General features: G+C 42.4%; 1 protein-coding gene across 1 annotated transcript in view; it reads right to left on the reverse strand.

The window, feature by feature from the left end:
* MAP3K4 (mitogen-activated protein kinase kinase kinase 4) overlaps positions 1-13,321 on the reverse strand; it is a 111,811-nt gene that overhangs the window by 27,365 nt on the left and 71,125 nt on the right. The window contains exons 6-10 of the mRNA XM_065888496.1: positions 8,041-8,198; positions 4,287-4,403; positions 2,571-2,670; positions 2,387-2,470; positions 697-963 (exon numbers count right to left, since the gene is read on the reverse strand). Coding sequence (XP_065744568.1) covers positions 697-963; positions 2,387-2,470; positions 2,571-2,670; positions 4,287-4,403; positions 8,041-8,198 — 726 coding nt within the window. The remainder of the gene's footprint in view (positions 1-696; positions 964-2,386; positions 2,471-2,570; positions 2,671-4,286; positions 4,404-8,040; positions 8,199-13,321) is intronic.

Below are 13,321 nucleotides of genomic sequence, written 5' to 3' on the forward strand. Positions count from 1 at the left end.
AAGTGGGGGGGGAGGCTGAAATTATATGAACCGTCACATCCTGGTTTAAACAACTGAGTGGACAGAGCACCAGTCACTGAGACAGGGAATACAAGAGAGAAGGCAGAGCTGAGGGGACAGTTGGCCAGGGTGCCCAGCTCTGGTCTGGCTGAGTTCGAGGTACACGTGTGCACTCACCACCGCTGTTCCAGAGCTGAACACAGAGGCATGAGGAGGCTTCTTACAGTTTGAATTACTGAGTTACACAGATTGTCATGGGATCCCTGTTACGTAGGCAGGTGAAAACCTTGACTACAAAAATGAAAACTTAAGTAGCCAGCAAATCAGAGTACTTGGAGAACTGGGATTTCTGGAACTACAAGTTAAAGGAGTAGATAACTCCTTTCAGGTCACGGGTGGTTGGATCTAACTACATACATGGCTGCAGTAAGGAAAGATATAAATAAAACTTTTCAAATATTTTGCTATAACTGAACATACTTAAAGAATTTGCCCGAATATTTTAGTACAATAATGCTACAAAACTATCTATCAAAACATCAAGGTCTATTTTGGGGAAGTGGATACTTGAGACTGCTTAAACCAATCATTCATGAGCTGCTAACAATTCCTTTTTCCTAAAAGTATTTTAAGTAAGCAATACTGCTTCCAGGCAGGGTGGGGAACGGTGGGGCAGGGACTGGGAGTGAGACAGACCTGCATGCTTCTCAAGGTATCAATAGTCTCCACCTGAGGCACAATTTTGACAGGCTGTGCCTCCCACGTGGCCCAGCTGCCATCTGAGTCCTGAGCGCGGTCACTATGTTTGGTTAGAAGCAGATAGGCGTCAATTAGTACTTCATATGAGTCTTTCGAGCAGTCCTTTCCTGCGGCTGCATTGAGTAACTGCAAAATAATACTCTTCTCCTCAGCAAGGGTGTCTGGAACAAACACCTGCAAGTTTTCTAAGCCAGGAATTTGTACCTGGAAAAGAAACAATCCAAAATCTTGAATTAAAGAACATAGTATATTATAGAAATGTTATTTGAAAAACAAAACAAAACAAAAAAAAACCTAGAAAAAGTCAAGTGGGTTTGGGCAAGGAGATGTGGGAAAGGCATTAATTAGAGCTATGAAGGGAACGGCAAGTCCCGTCGTCCCTGGGCATCCACGGAGGCCTGGTTCTGGGACCCCCTCGGATACGAAAATCTGTGGATGCTCAAGTCCCTTATATAAAGTGGCGTAGTATTTGCACGGAACCTATACACAACCTCCCGTATACTTCAAATCATCTCTGGATTACTTATAATACCAAATACAATGTGAATGCTAGGTAAACAGTCGCCAGCACGTTGCAAATTCAAGTTTTGCTTTTTGAAACTTTCAGGAATGTTCTTTTCCTAACTATTTTCAATTTGCAGTTAGTTGAATCAGCGACTGCAGAACCCGCAGATACGGAGAGCCGACTGTAACCCACTCAGTTCAGTGTGACTGGAGGAGGGAGAGTGTGACTACACTGGGGGAGAGGCTTGGTAAAGTTTCTCCGCATACAGGGAATCCTCCAGTTTCTTTATTTTCAACAACAAAGAGAACACTCATCAGGGGAAGAATGTCAGCCTGAAACAACCTCAGTGAATGCCACTGCAGTGCAGCTTTTATGCAAGACTGCTCCCGCAGAGCAATGCCCTGCAGTGGGCACTGGTGGCTAGGGTCTTCGGCACCAGGAGCAGAATCCCAGGGGAGCATATGCCGTACGACGTCTTTGAAACAGAAAGTCACCTGACTCAGTGAAAGGCAAAAGATGTTAATACAGATCCACTAATTATTCTTGACGGGGGCACCGTAAAAAGCCTTTTAAAGATCACTGGAACAAGGGGTACAGATGTGATTACGTTGTGCAAGTCACACATAAACACATGTGGGATATAACTTCCCGTGACATCATACACAGATTCTGAAAGTACTAAGCTCAAACAGCTTAAATGGGAGCAAACACGGTGACTCAAAAAGTGGGTCTAGCGATGGCCAGGACACTGACGTCAAAGATTCACGTAGAAAATCTGAATTGTTTTAGGAAATGTGAGGGTGAAAAAGCAATTACTTAAAAGCAACACATTACTTTATGGACATTATTTTAAATATATATGTGTAACTAATTTGATAAATTATACTGTATGAGTAAATGTTTGGGGTTTTTCTTCTGTATTCTTAAAACAAGTTAGTAAGTCAAGTATGAAAACCTTTTTCTAATTGTTGCATTGGGAAATTATGGGACAGCCTTAAAACTGGGGTCCACATATGGACCGCAAAGCCCAGAATATTTACTATCTAGACCTTTAAGAAAAAGTCTGTCTGTTTTAGAGTAAAGTAAGAAAGGTAAAATAATTATGCCACCTTAAATACATACCTTAACGTACTGTTTTGATTTCAGGACATCCAGAAGGTCTCTAACTGGGGCTGAAAGTATGAACTCTGCAGCTATTTCCAGGTCCTAGGATCACAGTTACAAAGAAACTTCTTTAGGGTTAGCTTTTTAAAAAATAAAAGAAAAGTAAGAAAAAAATAATAATTAATCAGGATTGCTAACTCACCTTTCTCAGCATTTTAGCAAATCCAAGTGCTTTGGAGGCTCTTTCTCTAGCCTCGTGAAAGAGCTCCTTCAGTGCTCGACTGATCTCTATAACAGATCTCCTGCCAAGTTGATTGAAATCCAGTTAGAATACATTACGGTATGCCAAGAAATACACAACAATACAGATGAAGCAAATTCCAAATCACGTTAATAAAGACCGAAGATTTTAGAAGCTAGCAATTGTTGGGAATGGATTCATAATATTCAAAACCTTGCTCCCCACAGCTTTCTAGAAAGTACTTGTATTTTTTAAATAAGGAAGGCACACTTAATAACCTCCAAATAGGAGTATGCTCAATCTTCTAAAGGCTTCATTAGGATAATTCTTGGAGTTTGAAATAAGTTCTTGACTCCCAGCTCATAATCTAACTAAAAAGGAATATATATATATATACATAATAGTAATGAACCAGCAAACGTTTAACAACCTGCTCCCCCCAAAATATTGTCTTGTGTGGTGTTTGCTGATTTTCATGGTGTGAATACTCCCGTCACAGCTGTTTTCAATCCACCAACAGGACATCACTGAGCTATGACTTGGGAAGGGATGTGCACAAGGCCCGTGGCCTCTCTGCAGCCAGGACAAGTCCGCCCCACAAATCACTGCACGTGGACCCACGTCTAGATCCATCCCTAGTAAACAATCAGGGCATCATCAGACCCATTCTCTACTTCACCGTCTTAATTCTTGAATTCTCGTCTTTTGAATCTTCCATGTTTGCGTTCAAAACTGCAAGACCTTCTACAAACTAATTCACCCCATTTCTCAGCTATTAGGTATTTTCCCAGGTGAGAGCCTATGTGGTCACTTCTTTCTCTAATCCTGGCATAAAGACATCCCAGTGTTCTGAAACCCAAAAATGTGTTTTTTATCAAATTTTGGAAAGTGAGAGAAAACATCTCTGGAGAAGTTAGTTCTGCCTGAGCACTTCCTAATGTTGACTCATAGGGTATTGCTGATAACTGGCCACTAAATAGCTATATGAGTATTACATATGCCACAAAAACAGCACTTTGACATGGTTCATCCTCAATGCCATCTGCACAGAGTTGGAGGAAATGCAGTAGGTGTGCAAGCCATGGTTTCGGGTTCTCAAGCTTAGAGTTCAACAGAAGGGATAAGCTTAGTATAAAAACAATAAAAGGGGCTTCCCTGGTGGCGCAGTGACTGAGCGTCCGCCTGCCGGTGCAGGGGACACGGGTTCGTGCCCCGGTCCAGGAAGATCCCACATGCTTGCGCACCGCAAAAAAAAAAAAAAAAAAAAAAAAAAAAAAAAAACAATAAAAATGTACCAAATATCAATTAAATGTATTCATGGACTGCTACAGAGTCTTTAAAGGACAGAAACAATTATTTAATTAAAGACATTCCAGAACACGTGAACGAATTCTACCCTACTCATTTTTAGTCAACTTAAACAACATTTTCTCGAAGGACACTGTTTTTATTAGGCTAAATAAAAATCACCTTCAAAGACAATTTTACATAAAACCATAACTAAGGGATCATATAAAAAGACAATACAGTAGTAAGAAATAAATCCCTTTATGTCTACTACCCAAGTTCTTCAAGTCTGACATGATTTGGTTTCAACAAGGCTCATTTCAGGCTCATTACCAAGAATAAAACTACATGAAATAAAAAATGGGAGAGGAAAGAAAATGCAACTTCAACCTTATTTCATCTGAAGCACTGCTATCATCGGCACTGGTCCAGAACTCTGCACAGCTCTCCTGTAAGCCGGATTCTAGAAAGCTTCCTGTAGATTTCAGCAGCATTCCTGCAATGTCACTAAGGGAACAAAAACAACAAAAGTAAACCAGAGAAGAAAAACTGTCCTCACTCATTCTAATTCTTGAATGAGAAACTCAAAGATTCAGCTATTATTTTAATAGTTTAAAAATCAGTGACAGTGGGCTCCCCTGGTGGCGCAGTGGTTGAGAGTCCGCCTGCCGATGCAGGGGACACGGGTTCGTGCCCTGGTCCGGGAAGATCCCACATGCCACGGAACGGCTGGGCCCGTGAGCCATGGCCGCCGAGCCTGCGCGTCCGGAGCCTGTGCTCCGCGACGGGAGAGGCCATGACAGTGAGAGGCCCGCATACCGCAAAAAAAAAAAAAAAAAAAAAAAAAAAAATCAGTGACAGTGAGAATTTTCTTTTAATATAAAATCACGATTGATATGAAACAAGTAGAAATCTCTAGTATGGAATGTATGTACCTTTGTTCTACAACCAGTTTTTCATTATAAACCTTAAAATCTTAAATAACATTCACAGTAGCTATGTAATTATCACACAAATGTTATTTTCATCTTAAACAAATGTTCAAAATGGTGTAAAATGGCCTCAAATATATATCTACAACAAAATATTTTTTAAAAGCTTAATGAACTAAACGATGGCATAAGAAATAAAGTGAATTCCTTAAATGCAATTGTTTTTAAAAACTTCCCTCACAGTTAGCTTTCACAGTCAATAAACATGAACCACTCTAACCAGCTGATGCTTCTCGTCAAGTATACAATCTAAATACTAGGGTTAAAATGCAAACCCAAGCGTACAAAATCAATCTAAATGAGTTTAGTAAAAACTCAACAGCTTACTGGCTTCTATGATGAAAAGGAGCTTATAACCTAGTAAAACAGAGCAGGTGAGTCTACAACCAACATCGGATGGGGCAGACGGTAACTGCTACGGGAGCTGTCTGAGGGGCGAGATCAAACCCAGCTGAAGGTATGAGTTCAATGGGCCTTGCAGGCAATGCAGAGCTGTAGCAACTACAGCAGTGGGAAGAGCGGCTCTGACAGGAAGAGAATGGAGGAGGGGGAAGGAAAGTCCAGGAAGAACAGTAAATATGATCAAAGGGCATGATGATGTGTTAAGCAAGAGGCATGTTTGTGAAAAGAAACTGTCAACCTGGAAAGAGCAGAGGAGGGGGAAATGAGACCAGGAGGGTAACCGGGCCGTGCTGTGGAAGGCCCTGGATGTCATGTAACTGTGTGATCGTCCTTTGGTAGGCAAACAGGGTGGGCTTTAAAAATAACCGAGTGGGAAAATGTCCTGATTGGAAACATGCTTTTAAGAGCAGTAGTATACAAGGATATTCAGCATCAATTTATTCAACAAATATTCAGTATCTGTTATGGAGTAAGCAGTACTGAACAAAACAGATAAAATCCCTCCAGTGAATGGAGAAAAATAAATAAAATTTAAAAATATATATATACAGTATTTCAGACACTGATAAGTTCTATGGAGAGAAATAAAACAGGGAAGAAAGCTAAGGTGTACTTGCAGGTAGGAATTTCAACTTTTAATATGCAGAAGGTAACACGTGGCCAAAGACCTACAGGAAGTGGGGAAATGAGTCATGGAAATAACTGGTGAAGAGCAGTCCCAGTAGAGGGACCAGCAAGTGCAAAGAGCCTGAGGACAGAGAAGGCCCAGCCTATGAAAAACAGGAAGGAATCTCCTGTGGCTGCAGAGTAAGCACAGGAGAACCCAGGAGGTGAAGACAAAGATTTACTGAAAAGTCAGACTGTACCAGGCCTTATGGGCCATTGTTTAGGCATTCTCACTTTCATTTGAGTAAGGAGGAGAGGCACTGGCATATTTGGAGCACAGGTAAAAATGGTCTGATGTACATTTTAACAAGATCACTGAGAACAAACCATAGAAGATGAAGGGCAGAAGCAGAGAGACTACTTAAGAGAGCTACTACAGCAACACAAGAAAAAACAGTCTGGGAAGAGGGGAAACAGGCAGTGGTGAGCAGAGGTCAGATTCTGGATGTATTCTGAAGGGACAGCCACATGGAATTAGAGGCGGTGTGTGAGAGAAAGAAAGGAGTCAGGGTTAATGTCAAGACTGACCGAACCTGGGAGAAACAGTGTATGAAGCAGAATGATGCACTAACACAGCAAACGCCCAGAACTAGAACAGTGCAGGTGGACAGTCCCAAAGCAGAGGCAACGCAAAAGCTCTGGAGCTTCTCAGAACGCGCAGATGAAGTTGAAGGCCAGAGACTGCACTGAAAGGAACCTGAAGGACAAGCAAAAGATAAAAACAAAAAGACTGACAGGGTACAAGGTAAGGGTACAAAGAAATTATATAACAAGAATTGGTAGAGAAATGAAACAGTAACCTTGTAAAAAATTTTCCTTGACAAAGCTTGACAGCCTGAGAACACAAGATGCAAACAGAAGAAATTACAGGCAAAGTAGAACAGTGGAAAATTAAGAGGGGGAGAGATGCTGAAAATGGTAGTGACTGCATTTCTTCATAAGGCTGACTATGAGAACCAATCTGAATAGGAAAACAGGACAGACTGCGAACCTCGGCCTGAAGGACTGGATGAGTCCTGAGACAAGAGCAAGTTCACTGTTCACTCAAAATAAAGACAGAGGAAAACTTAAAAAGAACTGGTGGTTAGGGCAGAAAAGTGAATACAACATCCTGAGATGCTGAGCATGGAACAAAGACCATCCGAGTGAGGACAATGAGTTTCTGAAGTGAGAAGAGAACTCTGTAAAAGGTGAAGTCCTAAAGAGTGCACATAAAGGGAGGGGAAGGAAACATGAGCTGGGTATAAAAGAACTCATAAAATGGAAATGAAGAAATAAAATGGCTGATGGGGCAAGTGAGAGAAGGCAGCACCAAAGAACTGCAGCAGAGTTTAGAGCCAAGGAAAGGCCTGGTCCTCAGTCAGTCGGCAGGGGAGTGGCCCCCAGCAAACACCATGCACCCCACATTCAACATTCAGGTGCCTGTACTCGAGAAGATACATTCATTTCCTAGAACAGACAGACCAGTGAGCACTGCCCGCTCCCTAATGCTTTTCCTTGGTTTATGTTTCAATTCTTTCACCATATGTAAATACCCAGTTTATAAAGAGATTCTGTGATTAGTATTACATTCCCCAAACAGTATCAGTGAAAATACGTACTTGTTAGGCTTTGGAAGTGCCCACCAAGACCGATACAAAAGGTCTACAGGTCTACTCCACTTGTCAGAGGCCTTAAATTCTCCTCCTTTTGTATAACCAAGAGGGTGTATTCTAAGGCAGGATTTCTCAACTTCAAAACTGACATTTTGGGTGGATAATTTTTGTTTGGGGGGGCTGTCCTGTGTCCTGCGCATTGTAATACGTTTGGCAGCATCCCTGGCCTGTTCCCACTAGATGCCAGTAGTCCCTCCCAGTCAGTACAATCAGAACTGTTTCCAGACACTGCCACATGTCCCCAGGGGGCAAATCACCCCTGGCCGAGAACCACTGCTCTAAGGATAACAAAACTTGGGAGAGGGGCACACAAAAGATATGAATGATTATCATTTTCATGTAACTAAACATTCAAACATGTAGAATAGAACTGGTGAGCGAACCAGGAGTACAAATGAGAAAGGAAGACAGGCGTATAAGGATTCCTACCAGAAAAGTTTTCCAGCCTGTGCTTCTCCTCCCCGGATGTAATGGATTATTTCTTTGGTGAAATTCCATTCTTCTTCTAACAGATTCTTTAAACTATGAGATGCCTGAGGTAATTGCTGTAGCATTTGGATCCAGCTTCTCATGTAATCAAAATATACCTTAAAATACAAAAATGTAAAAGGAGATATTTGAGAATAGAATTCAACAACCTGCAACTTTCATCTCTGTTAACATGAAAGCTATAAATCAGAAGGGCGAGTGGAAGAGGGACCACTGAGGCATGAAGCGCTGAGAGAAGCGAGATTCTGCATCGCTGCTAACTGATGTCTAAATGGCATTTTTCTTTAACTGTATAACTCAACTCCTCAGCAATTTGACACAGTATTCACAATTGCTGCAAGTTACTAAGAAAATAACTACAATATTCGCACTGTATAGAAAAGTACGATCAAGTTAAAAAAATCAAAATAGCATACAGAAATTTTCATTATTAATATATTGTGAATAACATTACTATAAGAGGTTGGGACCTTTATTTCTTTAATTACTTATTTTAACTTTAGATGGTATCTTACGTGTTAAGAGGAGGAAATGAGCACACTTCTTCCCACTATACCTTCCCGACATCCAGATGTTCGTGATATAATTTTTCAAGGTTTATGACATATAGATTACGACCTATAACCAAAATACCCAATCTTTCTAAGGTGGGGTTTATGCCCACCACAAGTCCTCTACAACAGCTTTCCCAGTCCTAAATTCTTATCTTGATTTATCTGTTGCTTAGCAGGGTTTTACTATCAAGGAGATTTTCTCAAGACAGGTTAACAATTGTTATATTATGAAACATCACTGTTTGTGGATTTTTTTACTGAAAGGATAACTTGACTGGGTATAAAATACTTAAGTTACACATTCTCTCCCTCAGAACCTTGAAGACATTACTCCACTGCCTTCTAACGCAGTGTGTCCTGTTAGCACAACGAAAACTGATGCCACTAATCACCACTCTCTCGGCTCCCCGAAGGTGGCTTCCTTTCCCTGCTTAGATGTTTACAGGACCCTTTCTCTAGTCTTGGATTTCAATTATTTCACCAGGCTACATCTTAGGGTTCACTGAAATGAATATTTTCTGAGACCCAACAATAACTTTCAGTAGGCAAAAATCTGGGGTCTTTATTTTAAGAAAACTGCCAATTATCTTTGGATAATTCCGGGTCCTCCTCCATCCAGGCTGTGCAGCATGAATCTCCAGTCCTGGGTCCACTATGAATGCAGCTGTGTGTGTGGAACCTGCAACTTATGGGTCTATGCCCATCCCGTCCAAATGAAACAAGTCTTTTGTACAGCGGGCCCAGGACCTCCCTTTCCATTCCTGGAATGCTCCTTCACCTCCTTGGCTTCCCTGAAACCTGGCTGTCCTGAGAGCTGCACTTCTCCCTGACAGCCCTCTCAAGGGACAACTATCTTACAGTATATCTCAAGGGCTGCAAACAGTCGGCATCCTCGTGCACCCCACTGCTACTTTCAAACCATCACTCTTACACAGTCTTACTTAAAAACACAACAAAAGAAATACCCTACCCCTTTAAGGCTGATGTCATCAGATAGACCATCGATGCCCCCTCTGCACACCATCATCTACTGATTTTCAACTACCCGTCAGTTGTCAGACTCCAGCCTGTGACTCAGTCTTCTCTCCATCCCAGGCTCAGCCACCAGCTGTGTGACTTAACATCAGGTGCACGACGCCCTGACACCATTTCAGTTCCGTTCCCCCATGGCCTCCAGTTCCAACCACCTTTTCTCCTCTCTGACAAGGTTTTGTTTCTGATCCTGCCAATACCAGAACCGCTCAAAGCCCAATTCAAACACACTGATGTTAAAACCTCCTCTCCTCGCTCCAGTTTGTTTGCCCAACTCCCCCCTCTACACTGTTCTCTTCATTTTATCTGGAACTCCAGTCCACTGGTTCCTCTTCTTCCTCCAACTCACTCCTCTCTTCCCTGGGTCCCTGTCCTCCTTATTCAGCACTCCTGTCAGTACGCTCATGTCCCTGCCACCGTCCTACACCCTGCCATTCCTGGAGTGCTCACAATGCCTTTTCCCACCTGCCTGTCAAGACGAGCCCAGCTCCCTTCCCCGCCCGCACAGCCCAGAAGCTGAGGGCCACGAGTCACACGACAGGGGGGAGTCACTCTTCTACACAGTCACATTCACCAACCACACAGCACACATTTCTGGTAATACTTGTACCTCTGCTCAGCTCACTTTCCTTCTCTCTACAACCACAAGTTTGAAACTTCTCCATTTTCCTCAAACTGCCAAAACCCATCCTAACCCACTCTCAGCAGATGATCTCGTCTCTCTTCACAAAAAAACTTTAAGTCATTAGATATAAAAGCTCTCATCGTCATGAAACAAATAACAGAAACCTACATGCTGTTACCTACCATCCTTCCCTTTTTCACAGTAGAGGAGCTGTGCTTCCTGCTAAGCCCAGCACTTGTGTTTTGAGACCCGTTTCCTCGTGATACCTGAGGAACCTGACACCATCAGTCTTCTCCTTTCTCTTAAATATATATATATACATATATATATATATATATATGTATGAGATTTTCTTTCATCTCTTTCCCTTAACAAAATCAATGCCAAAGGCTTTCCAATGGTCTCGGGTATCTTCGATTTAAAAAACTCTCACTGGACCTACCATCTTCACTGTTCATCTTGCTGCACAAACTGGACAGCCAGCAATCACTCTCGATACCTCCCCCATATCCAGTCCATCCCTGAGTCCTGCCAACTTCACTTGCTTCGCTTCTTTCAAATCCTTATGCTTTTTCCTAAATTTATGCTATTCCACTGCAATCCAGGGACTAGCGTGTGCACCACTAGACTAGTCTCTGCCTGGTCTTCTCCCATTGACTCTGGATCCCCCTAGGCTGTTCCTCTAACTGCAGCCACAGTGGTCCCTTCCCAAGGCTTTCCTGGGAACCTTCATTCCAAAGCTGCTTCCCTTATCCTGCATCATCACAGAGACTCTGCATCTGCTCCCTTCTCTGTCAGAGAAGTGTTCCTTTCAATCTCTCTCTCGCTCTTTTTTTTAACTAAAAAGTAAAGTGGCTTTAAAATATTTTTACAAATAATATCCAGAATGAACAAATGTTAATATTTGGTCATAATGGCTTTAGATATTTTTTCGATGAGAAATAATACATCACAAAGTTAATTTCTCCTTGGGTTCTTTCTTCACTTCTCTCTTTCCTCCCTCCTCAGAGGTAACAATTATGCATTTAGTATGTCCCCTTCTGGTTTATATGTTTTTTTAAATAATCTGTTATTATACAAATTACAAGATACAGTATTGTTTTGTGTAAGCTTTCAAATTATTACTACATAAATTGGATTATAATACACACAGCAACTTTCAGATAAATTCCAACTGTCCCTCCTTGAGAGACTTGCCTCACCGCCACATGAACTCAGACCTTACTGTGAGAGTCCATAAAAGACCCGTGTCTCTCCTTTGATGTTTTTCACCATTGTAACGTTATGTCTGTACAATTATTTAACAGTCATTTTCCCCATCGTTCTTAAACTCCAAGAAGGCGTTTATGCTCCTTACTGAACCTTCAGGACCAGGCACGATGCCTGCCTGGTACACAGCAGACACCCAATAATATCTCTAGAATGGAAAACTGAGTCTTCTCTGCTCCTTTGTCCTTTATTCTTCTATAGGGACGCTAACTGTGCAAGTCTGAGCTCTCCCTTGTGTGTCTCCTACAACTCTCACATCTTGTTCATCATTTTCATATCTTCACTCCTTTTAAGTTCTTTTTATGTGATTTCCTTCAATCTGTCTATCACATGTTCCTACATCACATACTATGTTTATTGTTTTAGTTGTTTCTAAAGGCCAGGGCCAGGGAAATGTGCTAAGAAAGCTCCCAGCTTCCATCTGGTTTTGCTGGCTCAAACCAGTACTCACCAGTTACTTCCTTGGACGTAACTGCATGCATGAGTTCCTCCGTTTTTCGAGTCAGAAGGATGATGCAGCACAGAGTAAAGACCCCTCAGTCACAGATATCCTGCATCATAATTTGCTGATCACCGCTTCCCCTCGCCCTTCTAACCCATCTCTCACTCGGCGGTCTTCCCCGGCTTACAGGACAGGATACTGTCTGGCAGTATGTCCTCTATGGGGACATGCCCTGCTGCCTCCCGACCATTCACACCCCAAGAGGCCACAGCTCTCACTCGCCGTGGACGGGCCCTCCGCACCTGAAGGAGGGCAGGTGGAGCAGTAAACAAGGTGGCCGCCTCTCCGAAGGCCACACGCTCCTTCCTTCCTGACAAAAACACTGACTTTGTTTGGGCTCCACCAGTTTGCAAACTATGCCCCTGCACTAATCCATCTAGCACACTTTGGGGCACAATTTTAAAACTATCGATAATTTCTAGTTCTTCATCTGTGAAATTATGGAGATGAACTAAGGCATGTGATGCCTCACACAGAAGATTGGTAGCAGAGTCAAAACTAAATCCTAAGCATTTCTAGCTCTAACTAGCTGAGAATTTTGGTACTTCCCTTAACTGAGCCTTCTGACATCTCTCACAGGCACACCGAGGGCACTGGAGGTGGATGACCTGGAAGGCACAGCCTAATTCTCACCCTTCCTGCCTAATCTCACCCTTCCTGCCTCAGCGATCACGTGGTAAAAGGTGTGGCGTGCGCCTCTGTAAAGCCATCTAAGACAGTTTGGAAAGCAAAGCACATTTTGTCTTTTTAAACTTCTGGTTTAATCATCCACAGAGAGAAAAACTAATTTCCTTGCTGCTTTTTACCATAACTCTTCAATGATAAAGACTTTCCTGACATAAGCAATATATACAGTATTTCAAAATGTAGCCACATTTTACACATTCTGGTCTTTTATGTATTCTCCCAAACGATTAGGAAATCATTTCAGACTCAAAATTATTTCTCGTAAGATGCCAGATATAAGTCCCTCCCCAGCCACACTCTTCTTTCTCTCCTTCTACTACAGAGGCTGAAAAGCTAAATCTTTGCATTCCCAGCCTCCATTACAGTGAAGGGGCCACACAAAGGTCTGGTCAGTAGGATGTAGGGGACATCTGTTGGGTGGGGCTTCCAGGAGAGCTTTCGCTGTTCTGGACTTAGCTGGCAAGGAGACTTTTCCCCTCTGCCTTTCTCTTTAGAAAGTGAGGGTGGTGTCTGGAGGTGCTGCAGCCATCCTGAGGCAGGACACAGTGAGAT

This window comes from Phocoena phocoena, chromosome 12, assembly GCF_963924675.1.
Source record: "Phocoena phocoena chromosome 12, mPhoPho1.1, whole genome shotgun sequence".
Taxonomy (NCBI): Eukaryota; Metazoa; Chordata; class Mammalia; order Artiodactyla; family Phocoenidae; genus Phocoena; species Phocoena phocoena.